At 41.6% G+C, this 17,543-nt stretch overlaps 1 protein-coding gene across 5 annotated transcripts in view; it reads right to left on the reverse strand.

Annotated features, from left to right (window-relative positions):
- Positions 1–17,543, reverse strand: part of TJP1 (tight junction protein 1) — a 113,453-nt gene that overhangs the window by 13,501 nt on the left and 82,409 nt on the right. For 3 of the 5 annotated variants that reach the window (XM_068559266.1, XM_068559258.1, XM_068559250.1), the window contains exons 12-23: positions 16,097–16,205; positions 14,910–15,129; positions 14,444–14,628; positions 14,248–14,343; positions 10,854–10,936; positions 10,045–10,255; positions 9,644–9,744; positions 6,143–6,493; positions 5,577–5,816; positions 3,863–4,726; positions 3,617–3,714; positions 2,148–2,360 (exon numbers count right to left, since the gene is read on the reverse strand). In XM_068559266.1, the coding sequence (XP_068415367.1) occupies positions 2,148–2,360; positions 3,617–3,714; positions 3,863–4,726; positions 5,577–5,816; positions 6,143–6,493; positions 9,644–9,744; positions 10,045–10,255; positions 10,854–10,936; positions 14,248–14,343; positions 14,444–14,628; positions 14,910–15,129; positions 16,097–16,205 (2,771 nt within the window). The remainder of the gene's footprint in view (positions 1–2,147; positions 2,361–3,616; positions 3,715–3,862; positions 4,727–5,576; positions 5,817–6,142; positions 6,494–9,643; positions 9,745–10,044; positions 10,256–10,853; positions 10,937–14,247; positions 14,344–14,443; positions 14,629–14,909; positions 15,130–16,096; positions 16,206–17,543) is intronic. The other 2 variants (XM_068559284.1, XM_068559275.1) reach the window with 1 other exon arrangement.

Raw genomic sequence — 17,543 nt, forward strand, 5'->3', positions numbered from 1 at the left:
AAATGTATCCTGTTAAGGCTGTATTCTATTTACCAAGTATGTAAAAGGATAAATAAAATCTCTCTTTAAACTGGACTCCCTTCTGAGAGGAATGAATATGTTTAAACTGCTTCAGTAAAAGTGGTGACGCCCTTCCACCTCACGGAAGGTGAGCTCCTCAGGCTCCACGCCCGGCTCGTCCTGGTCTGGACTCTCTCCAGATGCACTGGGCACCTCTCTAGGCTTGCGTCAGGGGAGGCTCACAACACTCGTGCAAGAATGTCTGCTTCAAACAGAGCCCGCACTGCAGCACTCACAGTTTGCAGCTGTGTTTCTCATAAACTGCTTTCTTCCATAGACAAAGATTTAAATGGATAACAGTGGAAAAGGTTCTAAATCTTCACTTTAAATGACGTCTTAGAAGGCAAGTGGTAATTAAAAGTAGGTTTTTAGGGACTTCCTTGGTGGTGCAGTGGTTAAGAATCCGCCTGCAAATGCAGGGGAGATGGGCCCGAGCCCTGGTCCGGGACGATCCCACATGCCACGGAGCAACTAAGCCCGTGCACCCCAACTACTGAGTCTGTGCTCTAGACCCTGCAATCCACAACTACTGAGCCCGCGCACCTAGAGCCTGTGCTCTGCAACAAGAGAAGCCACCGCAATGAGAAGACGGCGCACCACAACGAAGAGTAGCCCCCGCTCACCACAACTAGAGAAAGCCCGCGCGCAGCAACGAAGACCCAAAGCAGCCATAAATAAATAAATTCATTTATTTTTTAAAAAGTAGGCTTTTAATATTAGAGGTTTTAAAGTATATTCTAAAAGAATTCTCACTGATCAGCAAGTGACAAATGATATGTTCAGACAGTCCGAAGCATCTAATTCAGTAAAAATCTTCATGCTTTTAAACTTAGGCACGAAAGTGATTTGTGGTTGCTTTTTAATGTCTCATCCTGGCTACGCAGAACTACAGTCCTAGTTATTCACTCAAACACTAATGCAGGTATCCCCAGGGGGATTATCTAGATGGGCCCTTCTCAAGAGGACTTAACAGCTTCCCTGAGCTCCGAGACCACTAGGCATTTCCCTTCCTGCCCTGCAGACTTAGGACTTGCTCAGCCCGGCCCCACAACTGTGTAAACGAATCCCTTGTAATAAATCCACATCTGTTTCCATTCTTGTGGGCCTGTTCTGCTCAAGCATGAACCCACCTGTGCCTGTGTGGGTTTATACTCCACTCTCAGAACCAAATGCACCATCAGTCAGGGTTCAACCAGCGGCAGAACCGGAACAGGATACGAACTCAAGCAGGCACATGTGGGTTTGGAGTTTGTACCCCAACAAAACCCACAAGAAAGAAAAACAACCAAAAACCCAGTAGACAAGCAAACAGAAGGGAGCAGCACAGACAGGAAAAAGACAGCAGGAACTTGGGGCTCAGTCCTAGCTCTGACCCTGTCACGGCCCCTCGCTGGAGCTTGGGTTCCTCATGTTTACAGCTGGACCAGAAATCTCTAAAGTCCCCTCAAGCTCAAACAATAATAAAAGACAAGTTTTTTCTTACCTTGGAAAAAAATTTTTTAAAACTCTTTAGTATCATCCCTCAATGTCACTCCCCAACATAACCCTACTTTTATATTTAAAAAACAAACACAGAAAAGAAGGACGAGAACCAGCATTAAGTGTGCTGCACAGAAGGGAGAGACTTAAAAATCAGGGTCTTAACCGTTTACCCTCTCTTACCTCAAAACGCTTTGATTTCAAAATCCTTTGATTTTCACATATTCTCTAATGCAAAAAATTTACGTATCTGACACTAGAGTTTAAGAACAAAAAACACACATCCCAGAGCTAGACAGCACACACTGCTGAAATGCTAAGAGCCTACAGAAGTCATGTATTACATAGTTAACTATTTTCCTTCAAAATATACTGAACTTTTAGGACTTCCCTGGCAGTCCAGTGGTTAGGACTCTGAACTTCCACTGCAGGGGCAAGGGTTTGATCCCTGGTCAGGGAACTAAGATCTCACATGCCATGCAGGCAAGGCCAAAAAACAAAACAAAACAAAACACACACACAAACACACACACTGATCTTCGTGTGATTAACTCCACTTTATGTTTCATCTTATTTTTAAAAGGTAAGTCTTCAACAAAATAACTCACTTGGAAGAGTAACTAGAAAACTGTGGCTGAGGCTTGGCGGGCTCTGAGAGGTGGCTGGCAGGGACATGTGCAGAAGGCTTGCTCTCAAAACTTCTTCGATCAAAGTAGGAGAGCTGTTTTCGATAGTATTCTTCATCTTCCTCAGGATCATAATGATTTGACCTAACAATGTCTTCAGGCGGCTTCATTTGAGGTTTTTGCGGTTCGGGGATCCTGATAATGAATGATAAACAGAACAACTTTTGAGAAGTTAATTTGACAAATAAAATGGAATACATAAGTTTCACCTTGACCTTCCACTGACTGCTGTGATTACTCAGGATCTGGCTGAGCAGTGCAGCAGTCAAGGTGGACATTCCCAGTCCCGTATCCTCATACATTATACTCAATGGCAACACTCTCCTGGCCCGTGAGTCCTCAACACAACCTACCTACTGAGCTTGATAGTGACCTGGTTAGAAGCAGCTCATCAGAAAAGAGAAAAGTAAGCCAGACAGTGGAGGGCTTCCTCAAGTACACGCACCATCGTCAGCAACAATAAAAACCGAGAGCTGAAGAACTTTACAGCAGGATCAATAAATGATCCTCATATAAGGAAAGAGCGTGACATGTCCAAAGTTCCAGAGGACACAGGAAGCACATGGGGAAGAACGTAAATTATCAGCAAATTAAGGCACTGTTACAGGGGCCCTAGGTTAGCAAATTTCAGAAACTCTGCATCAAAAATGGATAAACTTAAATACGTTTCACACCAAGAAGGGGGGGCTAAGCTTTCAGTTATTACATGTTTACTCTGTGTAGAAGAGCTTATTTGCTAGCGATCCCAGCTAAAGGAGACATCACAGTAGTTTACATTTTCATGAAGAGCACTAGACATTAAAACCAGAGGAAAATGTACATGTTAGACAGTAGTTCCTCTTTATTACAAGCACAAATATAAGCGAATGAAACATATTAGGCCAAAGAACTGTATTCAAATGCAGCCCGTCAACTTAACAGCAGCCAAATCGGGCCACAGCTAAGAGCACAGCTGGTGGGTTCCTCTCCCAGCAACTCCTGTCAGCCTCAGCCTCATCCCTCCTGGCGCTTTCTAAAGGATTAAGTTTAGTTATCTCATAGCTATCTGAGTCTGTTTCCTCACCCTTAAAAACTAACAGTTTGCACATCCAAAAGCCCTATTAAACTAAAAAACACAGTCTAAAAGTTAGGGCTTTAAAAACTGTACTTTAGCCATTTGCTAGAGAAATACGTTTTCGAAAGATTTGTTAACTGAAAGAATAACAAAAATGTGTTACAGAAGGTGTAATAAATAAAGCTCTTTACTTTTCCTTCTAGGACCACTGTTTTAACTGCAAAAGCTGGAGGAGTTCACCTAAGGGCAAGGGAGACCTCTGCCTTCCCCGCCTCCTCTCTAGTAAGAGGGCCACACTCCCAGTCAGTTGTAGGCCACAATTCCACAAAGCACCCACCTGTGCAGTGTTCTGTCGTGTTCAATGAGCTGATTCTGAGCAGGGGCTTTAGGACCCAGGACGGGAGCACCTGCAGGTTTAGACGTGACCTCTGGAGGCTGCAGAAAAATAAGACACACAAGCCTCAGGGAGAGATCATGAGAAAACAGGCTTCGTTTAAGGGGGAGGGAACATTATGAAGCGTTACGCGCAACAGTCACTGAATGTGCTCTGCACGCGAGGCAGGAGACACAGTCACGTATTTACCTTGAAACCAGAGTTATGGTTTTCGTCCTTCTTGTTCTCCACTGATGCAGACCTTTTGTTTTCAAACATTTTCACTCTGGTGAGCACTGACTGCGGCTTCATCGCTGGGTCTTCCTCTTCCTCGGCCACAGCTGGGGGTGGAGGCAGTGGTTTGGTACTTGCGGGCGGCACTTCCGGCTTGTGCTGAGGCGGGACAAGGGCAGCACCGTGGAGAGGCTCGTAGTGGCCCGGGCCTGCTTTGGAGGTGAAGCCTTGGGGCGGGACCTGCTCGTAACTCCGTGGGTACTGGTCAAAATACTGCTTAGGCTCGGACGCCTTGGGGCCTGTGGAGGAGTAGGGCTGCGCATCTGGCCTGTACCTCCCGTGCACGTCAAACCCAGGAGCGGGCTGCTCTTCGTGCCGCAGGGTGGAGGTCCTGAGTGGCGGGTCGTAGCGCGGTCGGCTTTCATAGGACAGAGGGGTTGGCTCCTCAAAACGTGGGAAATACCCTCGTTCTGAGGACTCCTCGGGATGCTGTCTGGAGTCCAGGTCTCGCGGGTGCTGATTATCAAAAGAAGGCCGGGGCTGGTACGGCTGTTTGTCATCATAATAGGACCACTGCTCCTCATACGCAGGGATGCGGTCGTCATAGCGCAGACGATGGTCATAGTTTCGAGGAAACTGGTCCGCGTAGTTTGAGGAGTCGTATCTGTAGGCAGGCTGCTCCAGGTCCCTGCTGGCTTGTCTCTCTGCGTATGGGGGCTGCGGCTCATAGCTCAGACTGGGCTCCTTGTCTAGCCTCTGCCCTGGGTGAGCAACAGCTGGCTGCTTCAAAACATGGTTCTGCCTCATCACTTCCTCAGGATAGGGATCCTGCCTATATACCTGTATAAAAAATGCACACGTAAGGACACAGGCTTGTTTCAAATTCTAGTCTATTTTAAGAGACAAACTATGATTTAATATGTAAAAATGGCATGTTCTACCATTTATTACCAGGACAGAAACAGATTAGTGGAGAAAGCCAGTTTAAGTGAAAGCTCAAAATTTACAATGCAAGTAGGCGCTTTTACTTTTCAGCATGTATCAATACTAAATGAAAAGTGAGTTAAAGATATTTTAACTTTTTAATTATTAAGTTTAGTAGAAAATTAATGCACTGAACTGTTGATTCCACTTGATTTGGACACTGAAAATAAAATCAAAAAGAAAATTTATGGACACCATAATTTACAGAACATAAAGAAGTTTAAAATGGGTCTGAACTACAGATTAAGAAATTCTGACCACCTAGAGGGGTGCGATAGGGAGGGTGGGAGGGAGATGCAAGAGGGAGGGGATATGGGGATATATGTATATGTATAGCTGATTCACTTCGTTATACAGCAGAAACTAATACAACATTGTAAAGCAATTACACTCCAGTAAAGATGTTTAAAAAAATAAAAATAAAAAAGAAAGAAAGAAATTCTGGAAGATTCTGAAAGCCAAACCTTAAAAAATAATAAAAATATTAAGTACCAATCCCAATTAAAAGGCCTATTTTAAAATAATCAGTATATCACTGGAAGCCATGCAAAATAAAGAACCGAAATGATCTGTACTGATTTGAAAACACTATGGTGCATAAGCCCACAGTAAAAAGCAAAAGGAACACTTAAAGGGCAAAGCAAACATGATCATGTGCTAGACTGATGGAGAGCAACAGATTAGCGCAACACTGCAGCACAGGTACCTTTGCTGGATCTACATGCGACGACAATGATGGCTCTTGACCTCTTAGCATTATGTGAGCTGCCTCAGGGCGTGGTGCTCTTAAAGAATCAGCTTGTGGTGAGTCAGAGGTGGAAGGAGCTGGGGTGGGCTCCTCTAGTCTGACATTAGTTAAGTTTACATTAGGATTAACAGCAGAGGTTGATGATGCTGGGTTTGTTTCAGGCGAAAGGTAAGGGCCTGGAGATGAGGCTTCTGCTTTCTGTGAAGTGTTTAAAATATTTTAAATATAGTGTTTCTCTTTACTGCTAACTTCCCACTTCCATTTATAGTGGTTGATAGACATACATTTTAAGTGTGCTGAATAACAAAACTATGACCTCATGTCCTGAATTTCTTAAATTTCAGTATACTGCTGTCTAAGATAAACACACAAAGTTTAGAATTAAGTCCTTGGTATTCTCAAGTTGAAATTAAAGATTAATTCTTAATCTGGAGAAAGGACAATATATTCTTTAATTCAATCACCACATCCTAGACTTTAACAATGCACCTCTAACTGCAAAACGTTGAATGCTTGCTGCTTACCTGTTGAGAGGCTGTTTTAAGTCCAGGGGAGTCTATTCTATGAACTGGCTGTGGCTGCGCTTGTGGTGAGTAAGGAGAATATGTCTGGTGGTCATGATGCATTCCAGAGGAGTCCTCTCTGACAGGCTCAGAGGACCGTGTAATGGCAGACTCCGGGGGAGTCCCCACCTCATCATTAAGAGTCTCATCTAGTTCTTGATCAGTGTAGGCCCCGCCTTCTGTATCTGTGTCTTCATAGTCAGAAGTATGTCTACTGTCCGTGCTATACATTGAGTATTCACTACCTGGGGCTGACAGGTAGGACAGACGATCATCATGCAAATCAAGGTCATCACTTGTAGCACCATCCGCCTGGGTCAAATAGAAGTAAATTAAAAATTTATTCAGTAGTTCTTTAATAAGAGATGGCCTTTATTTTACAAGGGAGACTGAAAAGGATACTCTTCTTTGGAGAAATCACATCTATTTCTTGAAACTTCTGGTGAGGAAAGGTCAAGAAGATAGTACAAGCACACATGCAGACACACAGAGCATCCTTTGAGATCTGCAGGGCTTGGATGAGTGGAACATCGGCTGGCCGGCCGTGACAAAGCCCCAGAAGACAGCGAAGGAGCCCTGGCCCCACTCTGATTTTGAAACCTAGTCAGTCACTAGCTTGTCAGCCCAGAGCAGGGTGAAGAGGGAGAATGCTGACAGACCAAGCTCACAGAAACAAAGACACAGTGACTGACAGAACAGCGCACGTGAGAATAACCAGGAAAATAAACGCCACAGTTCAAGCTGAACAAGAGCTTATGTATATATAAAATCTATATATTAAAAAACAACTTCTTAAAAAAGTTGGTATTTGGCCCTAGAGCTTTATAAAACACAATGGAAAAGCATCATCTAAGTGCTGGTTGCCTAATTAAACTAAGAACTTTTAAAAATTATTCTTCACAGATGGATGCAGAGAGGGAAATGCAGTTATGACTCTCTTTTACAGGCAATTAAGAGCTGTTAGCCTTCAGTCTGCACTGATTATCTTCTGAGCAGACCAGAAAGAACAGAAGTATTTGAGGGAAAGGGAAGTACAGTGCTGCAGTCAACAGGCTGTCATAGATACTAATTTGAAGCTAGTGCCCGTATTACACACAACAGTCCCAGAAGACCCTGCCTGGACCCTGCGCCCAGAGAGGCACGAGAGCTGGAGGATCCAGAACCCAGAATTCAGACGGCATGGACTGAAGGATAAACAAGGCTCGAGCCGCCTGAATGGTGCTTCCCCCACAGTCCCAATCCTGGCTCTGCAACAGCCTGACCCTGAGCCCTCCCTTAATGGGAAAGACCAGCCTTCCGTGACTCTGGCTTTCAGCAGATCACCTGCCCGGTTTGGAGAGTAAGCACACCAGGGCTCTGCTCTATGTTCCGGCAGAGTCTCTCCCACTGAAATCTCAATGGCTTGAAACCTTCTTGCTATCTACTTTGATCTCTGACTTGCGGGGTCTGGAAGACTCTAACCCAGAAGCCAGCCAGGGAAGTATTTAAGTCCCTGGGGAAGAACAACTCAACTCACTAATCTGCTTAGCTTTTGCAGTGGTATGAAATGCAGAAGTGAGCAAGAACCAGGAGTGCTCTGAACCAGAAATGACATAAGCTTACACGTTAAGAAAGCCTTAGGATGATTTTTCTTGGTTTAATAGGGAACATACAAGCCTGTAACAGAAATTGCAAAAAGGAACTCTTCCTAGCAATCAGATCAAAGTAGTTAGCTCAGGAGAGTCGATGTGAAATGAAGTGGTTTTAGTTTAAGAATCTATTTGGAGAAAATATACTTGAATGGAAGGGGGGCATAAATCAAACTTGATTTAAATTGTAACACTTTTTCTGATTTACAAAATGCATCAATCTATTCTAATAGTAAATGACCTATTAATAAAGTTAATAAAATTAATTGAGATGACCTATTTTCCTCACACAAAAAGCTGGGAGAGCTAGACCTTCATTTTAAAATCCAAGCAAAGAAAGGAAGCACACAATAGTATCACAAAGAGATCACAGAAAATTAAGATTTGTGGATTTAAAAAACCTCTGATAGGTAGACACGTATACCTTGCGCATTTATAAACTAATATTATTTCAAAAATCACCAGTGAAAGCTATTAACATTCTACCTGACCAAGGCTGCTAGCAGAACTGTGTTGTCATAGAAGATTAGTATGGAGAGGACGGTAATCCTTCTAATCAAATGCCACAAGAGCTAAGAATTAGTAACAGTGTGTCGTGTAAAGTGGTGCAGTGAGTTTATTCTACCTGCCTCTGTCTATAAAGCATCCCGGCTGATATGTCAGTTACTAAGTGGTCTCAGGATCTCGTGTGTACAGTCCACCGCCCAGAGTGGTACTGAGGAGAAAAGGCATGGTTCTGACACAGGACCACAGGTGGGAGCAGCAGACACTACCTCTAGATGTCAGCATTTCAACATCTCTTCTTGGCAGAGGCTGTGTTTTCTGGGTAAGGGGCACGGGGGTCCTAAGCATGCAGCATGCACTGCCACAGCACCTGGGGCCATAGCCAGGCAGAGGAAAGTAGGGGCCATGCAAGGGCAAAACACAACAAAAACCAAGCCGACAAGGAAATACAAAAAAACAAAATAAGAGAACACATATTCTCAATCTTCCCTAGCAACTAAAATATATTAATATTGTATTGATCTGAAGGTAAAAGACATTTAAAACAAAAGATTCTTTTAACTCTGTACTTTGAGAAAATTATTCTCTCTCCCAACAAAATAAACAGGACTTTCCCATCAAGAACTGCTAAAAGACCAGACAGACTTAACAACAGAAAGTAGTTATTTTAATCTTTATAAAATCAAAGCCAAAAGGATGTATTGCTTTGTCTAACATTTTCAGTATGTTTTAAGAATGTTAACAGGTGCTGAGTGAAAAAAAATTCCTTAGGTAAGGATTTAGGGAAATGCTTAAAGTAGCAAAGTAAGTCCTTTACTTCAGACCTCTCAGAGCCGTCACCACGCTGGTGGGTACTGTGCTGCTCCAGGGGGTCTGGTTTGCAGCACAGTGGTCCCCACCCATTCCTTGCCTTCAGAGTGCCTTTTCTTCAGGGCCAGTCCTGGATCTCACATGCTGAGCACAGCACTTTAGGGACCACTCATCTAGCCCACCCATTCCCCTTGTTTCCAGAGGAGGAAACGGAAGCCAGGTTCAAAGTCATTCCTCAGTCAGACAGGGGCAGAGTCAGAACTCAACCCTGCTCTTTTAAGTTACCCTCTGAGAATTCTCTGAGAGAATACCACTGAATGGTAATTCAGTGGGGAGAGAAACTTCAGAATCTTCTACTATCAAAACAACTTTCATAACCCCTACAAATTATAAAAACCTAAAAGCTAATGCCCCAAATTACTTTAATAAGTTGATCCAATTAGAAAACAGTGGTGACTCACAGGCTTCTCTGATTAGTTATATAATTTATCAAATGGGTTAAAAACAGGAAATTTCTTACCTTTCCCTCAGAAACCCACACCAACTGGTTCTGTTGTTGCTGAACTGCTTCTTTCAATGCACCATACCAACCATCATTCATTGAATTTAAATTAATTGTAGCTGCAAAAAGATAACATTGTTCTATGATTAGAACACTGCAAAAGTCAGAATTCACTCAACCATTGCTTAGAGTTCAGTCACCACTATTGAGTTATCTGACAGATGGTATTGAGGACACACCCCTGGAAATGTCTATTTCGGCACTGAACCATTTCTTTTAATCAACAGCAGCCGTTAACACAACAGCAAACATAACAGGCAAAGGTTATATTAGTTTTAATATTTGAACAACACAACATTTTTGCCCACATACTGTTGCACAGACACTGTAAGCTGAAAGAAGGCCTTTAATATACTCACTTGTAAAAAGATGGTGATTATTTTTACGAAGTTTATGAGACCGCTCATATAATTTCCTGGCGCTTTTCCGAGATTCTGGACATAACCTCATCCTCATTGTTTTCACACCTTGCTTAGAATCAGGGTTAAGGAATACTACAATTGGATACCACTGGGCGTAATTCAGACGATCAACTGCATTTGGTGTTACATCCAATAAAGCATGTTTATCCTGAAGACACAAGAAAAAAATAAACAAGGACACAAGACATGTTAACTAAGAAGCATCACCTTCAGAAAGTCACCGCTGAGACTACATTCCAATGGGAATGGACGTTTAACTGTGCTCCAAAATGTCTCAGGAGCACATATTAGAAAAAGGTGTACTCAGAAGTTAATGCAATATAATTTCTAGCCCAATTTTAAAAAAATGTTTTAACTAGCTCACTTTTAAGACAGCCCAAATACTTGCAAGCAGAGAGTGAAAATAAGTGTAACAATTTAATGTTCCTGACATGACCTTGTGAGTAGCAACACATTCCTAACATATAAATATCAAAGTGCAACCTGAATTGTCCTGATGCGATATCAAGTCTGTCAACATATGTGAACACTGTATACTTTTTTGTGGTAATGAAAGCTCATCTTCTCAGGCATGTACTACTGTTCCATTGAAAGTGATTATTATAATGTCTCGGTAATTTACTTACGGTATACCAGTAATAACTTTAGAAAAACTACCTTCTACTTTCAGTTTAACCAAACCCATCCCACTGAGAAACACAAAATTCACAGCTTACAATGAAACGGGTCAATTTCTAATAACTTACTTGATCTATTATTTGCTTTATTGTATGAAGGCGAATAATGCCAGAGCTCCGTTGGTCAGTTCCAGCATCTCGAGGTTCACTTTCTAGTCGTGCAGTCAGGACAAAAACAAAACACGAAATTTCCACTGGTTAGGTCAGTTTCTCAACTGCTGGGCATAATGACACGCTGGGCTCCATGACGTGTAGTTGTGGGGGCTTCCCGTGCACCACGGCCTATTGAGCATTTCTGGCCTCCACCCACTGGATGTCAGTAGCAGCCCCCCACCTCCCTTTTGCTCCCACGGTGACAAAGAGAACTGTGGCCAAATGTCCTCTCTGGAGCAGACCCACCCTGGCTGAGAACCCCGGGTTACATCAATGCTTCCAACACTGCTGGGATCAGAAGGCAAGTGGGAGAACTTCCCTGGTGGTCCAGTGGCTAAGACTCCGCGCTCTTGATGCAGGGGGCCAGGTTCAATCCCTGGTCAGGGAACTAGATCCCACATGCATGCTGCAACTAAGAGCCCACATGCCCCAACTAAAGATCCTACATGTTGCAATGAAGATCCCGCATGCCACAACTAAGACCCAGCACAGCTAAATGAATAAGTAGGTAGGTAGGTAGGTAGGTAAGTAAATAAATAAATAAATAAATTTTTTTTTTTAAAGAGGCAAGTGGGCCACTCACCCCAGTGCAAAACTCAAGGGGGTGCCACCAAACCTCAGAAGTCCAATAATATTTGGATGCAATATGTTCACAAAAGCAAAATAAATACTTCAAAATGAACATTTTAAATAGAATCAGTAAGTGGAGGGACTTCCCTGATGGTCCAGTGGTTAAGAATCCGCCCTGCAATGCATGGGACGTGGGTTCAATCCCTGGTTGGGGAACTAAGATCCCACATGCCACGGGGCAACTAAGCCTGCGTGCTCTAGAGCCCGCATGCCACAACTAGAGAGAAGCCGGCATGCCACAATGAAGAACCCGCGTGATGCAACTAAAACCTGATGCAGCCTAATTAATTAATTAATTAATAATTTAAAAGGAAAGAATCAGTAAGCGGAACTTGAGCAAAAATTATTTAGGACTGTCACTTGGTCAAGAGAAACAGCCAAATATGGCAATTCTCTCAATTGAAAATAAGCTTTAAAAAAAGAAAAGTAGATTTACAAAATAATATTGATAAATTTGCTTCCATTAAAACCAGGAAGGTAAAATTATAAACTATGTGTCTGGCCTAAATAAAATATTTAAATTTAAAATGTCAGTTTTAATACGCATGTTTTCAAAAATTTTCCAACTATTTTCATGTTCTGGAAAAAAAAGCCATTAAAAAATATATATAATATATATATAAAAACATGTATATAGGGATTTCCCTTTCTCTTTTGCTCCAGTGTGGCCTGGCATGGCACTGTCTGCAAACCTTTTTCACATTGTGGCATGTGAGTAGCAATGGTTCTGTCTGTATGGCACACAGATACCCTGAGGAGGCCTCCCCTCAGCAGGGCCCGCCCGGCCGCAGACGGCTGCTCAATACCCGGGCAGGCCCACACTCAGCAGCAACAACTACAGCAGACTGGCTGCGGAGTCCTGGGTTAGGGACCTCTTTTCACATCAGCAGAAGGGGACTTGGGAGCAGAGAAGGCTGTAACTTGTGACTATGACACAGCCTGTGCTTTCACACTGGCAACCTGTGCCTCCCTCCTGGCGCAGAACACGCCAAGGCAGCTTGGGCTGATTTCTAACCACGCGTCTCAGAGGTCTGCTGACATGAAGGCTTTCACCAAAAAGGCAGAGCAATGTCTGAGACTCTGGTCACAGGAAAGCTCAGTAGTTAGAGCTCTAGTTGTTCAGATCAGACAAAGACAGAGACATGGAAGTTCAGAGGTCAGGCTGAGGGACAAGGGGATGATCTGGGACAACAAGTCCATCGCGAGACAGCAGGGCCAACCTCCAATCTGGTGAACACAGGAGAACGACAGAGGGAGATCAACTGGGAGGTTCTGGGTGGAGAAAATGCTACTAGTCTCTAAACTCAAAAAACTCTCATTAGATTCAAAGAGGATACATAACTAAGCGATCTGAATCCCTTTCATAAGAGTCTGGTTGTAGAGTAAACCCAATTAATCAACCAATTAGTCCTTAAGACAGAGCTTTCTAAGTCTTCACACTTGCTTTTTGTAAATTTAAAAGCCCTAAGTTTGGTTACGGGTGGTATCTATACGTATCAACTTCTTCAGGCAAAATGTTATCTATAAGCAATGACCAAAAAAAGATCTCTTCTGAAAAGACTAACAAACTGAGTGATGAATCAGAAATGAACATTTTCTAAATTGTTCAAATTTTACTATCATTTGTCTGCAAATCTTCTGAGTTTCAGAAAATATCCTCATTCAACTTCACCAGCAACCAAATGAAAAACAATATATATAATATTAAATCAGCACTTGGGAGTTTATAGTGCCAGCAGGAACAACAGCTGCACAACCCTCTGGAAGCAGCCACGTTACACAGCAGCAGCCAGGAGTGCTCATGTCTTGGGTCATTCCTTCCTATCTTTGGTAATTCTGTCTAAGAAATTCAGCATATATATGGAAAAAGCTATATTCTTGAGTATTTAAATCCTTTGCGGAACAAAAGCAAAGCATAATATGGACAGACAAAGCAAACAAAATATGGACAGATTTCTGCACCCTTTGTATTAGTAAAATATAAATTTGAAACAGACTATACAAATAACTTAAAGCAAGCCTAAGTGATCATAACTAAGTCTGTGTATTTAAACTACCATAATAGCTAAAATAATGAAACAATGAAATAATCTGCAAGCAAAATCTGTAAGGCATTTAAAGCACTACTTCCTCAATATTTATATTTAATACTAAACTACTATATATGTCTGCAATAAGCAATAGCATGAGTCATGCTTTTATTACTCTTTTGACATATCTGAGTATTTCTGTTTGCTTAATGACTGAAAACACTGGGCTGGAGCCAGAAAGAGCTGGGTTCAGAGCCGAGTGTGTGACTCATTAGCTGGGTGTCATCATGACACCCCAACTAAAGAGGCAGGGCGGTGGTCTCAGTCACAACCACCCTACAGCTCAGCTTGCCCAGCTTCAGCTGGACATTCTGACACCTGCCCCATGGGATACTGTCAGGATTAAACAAGACTGTGTGCTAAGAGATTTTCATAAATGGTGATTCTTTTTCTTATGAAAGGGAACTGGCAGAGCACAGACACAGTCACTCAGGTTTCCCTCCAAATTAAATACATGGTGTCAATTGCAAATGTTCACTTACAAAAAGTGTTATTTCTATTAAGTGAATGGATCAGACCCACCCTTTAGAGAAGTAATTAGTAAAGAAACACGCTCAATCTCATCTGAAGTCCGTATGGAGACTACTTACTTGCAATCTGATAAATATCTGGTTCTTCTCTGGCCAGCTTTTCTCTGGCAACATCAGCTATTGGTCCAAAGATGGTTACAGGCCTCAGAAATCCAGCTGGGGAGATTCAAATGAAAAATAGCACAGTTTATACTTCTTCTTTCTTAGGCAAACTGACATTAAAAGGTATTAGGTCCATCTGTAGAAAACAGACTACCTTCTCGAAGAACAACTCTCTCATATGCTGGGAACTTTGTCTGAACTGGCTGAGCTGACAAATCTTCTCTGCTCTTGCGCAGATTTCTCTTGGAGCTACGCAGACCTCGGAATCTCCAGAAGTCGGCACGGTCTCCTCCTGCCGTCTTTGGAAGTGTGTATTGTACACTGGCTAACTGCTCAGCTCTGGACAAGAAAAGACAAAAATGAAAATAAGGGTATTTTAAAAACAAAATGGAGAAAGACTTATAGTGAAACAAAATGTCAAAACACTGGATAGAACTTCACATGCAGTTTAACTCTTAATGGTTAAACTAAAATAAAGGAGTTTATACAACTAACTCAGTTTTAGATATGGTAAATGCAGTGAAAACTAATTCTTTACGTTACCAAAATTTCCCAGTGGGACTGAAATCTTGTCATCATTTCCTTAATTTGTTCTGTAAGAAGTATCCAAACATTCATACCTGTTCTTATTAGGGATGATGCCTCGTTCTACCTCCTTATGATTTTTGCCAATTCGAATAGCAAGCCAAGAGCCCAGTTTTCCATTGTACAAAGTATCCACAACACGGAACACCTCTCCTTTGTTAAAACTAAGTCCATAGGGAGATTCCTTTTCATATTCAAAATGGGTTCTAATATAGAAAGAATCTCCTACATCTGATTCTACGATGCGACGATAAACTAAAAGGAATCAAAACAAAAAATTATCAGTAACTAGTGGGAAAAGATATTAATCTGAAGAGCACACATTATGTGAAGATTCTATTGATAATATCAACAATAACAAAAACAACAGTATCCAACAAACGGTGGCTCCTTACTAATTACTAGGTATTCTGTCTCCTGGACACCATCATCATCTCATGACATGGGAACTCTTAGCACTTCCATTTCACAGATGAGGAAACTACTGCAGATACAGATCAAGCACCTTGTCCAAAGCCACACACGCTTTCTATTTAAATCATCTAACTTAATATCGCTGCAGCCCCTGCAAACCTCATCTATGTCCCATTTTCTAAATGAGTGGTTCTCAAATGAGGGCAATTCTGTTCCCCCCAGGGAATAGCTGGCATACATGGAGACATTTTTGATAGTTGCAACTGTGTGTTGAAAGGAGGGTGTGTGTGCTACAGACACTTAGTGAGCAGAGGGAAGGATGCTTTTAAACAGCCTAAAACACACGGGACAGCCTTTACAACAAAGAATTATTTGGTTCAAAACATCAACAGTGACAAGCTTGAGAAACCCCGTTCTAAATGAAAATGTATCTGCTTAATCACAGAGAAAATCAGGCATTCCCTTGCATTAATGCAACATCAGCATATATTGCTTAGAAAACATCAATACAAAATTCAGAAGCTGCTCATATGCACTTCTGTGTGGAATACTATAGGATTTTTCCATGCAGATGGCACTCTACTTCAACAGAACGCCAGAAAGGTTGGCTGGTCCTATTACTGTGCTGTGCTAACGAGCACAGTGTAAGACTGTGTGCCCCTAAATGACAAAATAAACAAAATCTGTGAGATTAACAAATTCATTTATCACTTAACTTTGATTTATTAAAAACATTAAAATTAAAATTCCTGTTTAAGTCCTCAAACTTCTCCAGGTTTATTTTCTCAATATTCTGACAGTATCTCACCATCCTTCTTCTTCTGAGCCAATATGGTCACTTCTTCTCCTTTTGGGAGGTCAAGTAGAAAAAGGACAGCTTCTTCTCTTATGATATTTGTGAAGTCTACATTGTTTACCTGTTAAAATAAATTTCACAAATTACTACTGGTCATATTTTAAGATTATAAAAACATTTATCTATGCAGGAAACAAATATTTCCAGAGTTTATCTAATTCGAAAATATCATCCTTCAAAAGTGAATATTTTCATTTTACTTTGGAGAAAAGAATATACCCTAATTTAAAACAAGCAGAAACCAAGTAAATAAAATGAGTGAAGGTGTAAAGTCATTTAAAGAGTAGTCACGATGCATCCCGGCATTAGAGATCATGCACTGCAAAATCCAACCAATTCAGACCAAAAAAGACAACTTCTAATTCCAACTGTTTATTGTTATTGTAAAATCTCGGGATTTAAAATTTTAAATTATAAGTTCTATGAATGTATAATAGAGCCCTACTTTTTACTAGACTCTGAAAAAGAAATCAAAAGGAAACAAGATTAAAAAGAAATAGTGCATGCATTGTGCCATCTCTGTAAGAGCATCTGTATGATGTAAGCTCAGTGTCTGCCACATCAATGTTTAATATTAGACGCTCCTAAGGACCAAAATGTAACTTATCAAAATGTCCCCAGTGACTATGTGCAGGATTACAGGTAGATTTTCTTCTACTCATCTTCTGGAAATTTTCCACATTAAAAAAAATTTTTTTTCTACATGTACTACCTTTATGATACGAAACAAAAAAAAAACTATTAAATATTTTTTGAATGATGTATGATTACTTCAAACAGGATATGGGGTAGGTAAGAGAATAACAGGTCTGTTTAATTATCCATGTTGTATTTGACAAAATGTAGACATCATCTGGAGGAATCACAACACAAAGTCAGGTGGGAACCAGTGAGTCAGGAGACAATGCCCTGACTTTCTGACATGTAAGTCTGAAGGGGAAGGAGGAGGACGGGAGTGGCCATAGGCAGCCAGCACAGTCTGAGGGGGTTCGCAGAGTGCTCAGAGGACAGTTTCTGACCGCGGGCTGCTGCCAAAAGCGACCAAACCCAAGATAGAGATACGAAAGCAAGACAGAAGCAGGGGGCTGCTGACACATCCCAAGTTTTAGGAAGAATGATTAAAGAAGGTAGGAAAAGAACTGAAATGATTAGAGGAGTACCAGAAAAGCAGTGTTATGGAATCCAAGGAAGAAAGCACTTCCAAAAGGACTTTTTAAGAAGGTCAAAACACTAAGTTAAGAAATACAGGAAACTGAAGGCTGAAGATGACATTAGGTTGGCAATGCCTCATGAAAATTCACATTCAGTCGTGGTTAAGGTGGAAGGCAGACTACACAACTTTGTGACACAAAGACTGAAAAGCAAGCAGGGAAGGGACTCAACCAAACCTTCAACAAGT

This window comes from Eschrichtius robustus, chromosome 1 (genome assembly GCF_028021215.1).
Source record: "Eschrichtius robustus isolate mEscRob2 chromosome 1, mEscRob2.pri, whole genome shotgun sequence".
In the NCBI taxonomy this organism is placed as follows: domain Eukaryota; kingdom Metazoa; phylum Chordata; class Mammalia; order Artiodactyla; family Eschrichtiidae; genus Eschrichtius; species Eschrichtius robustus.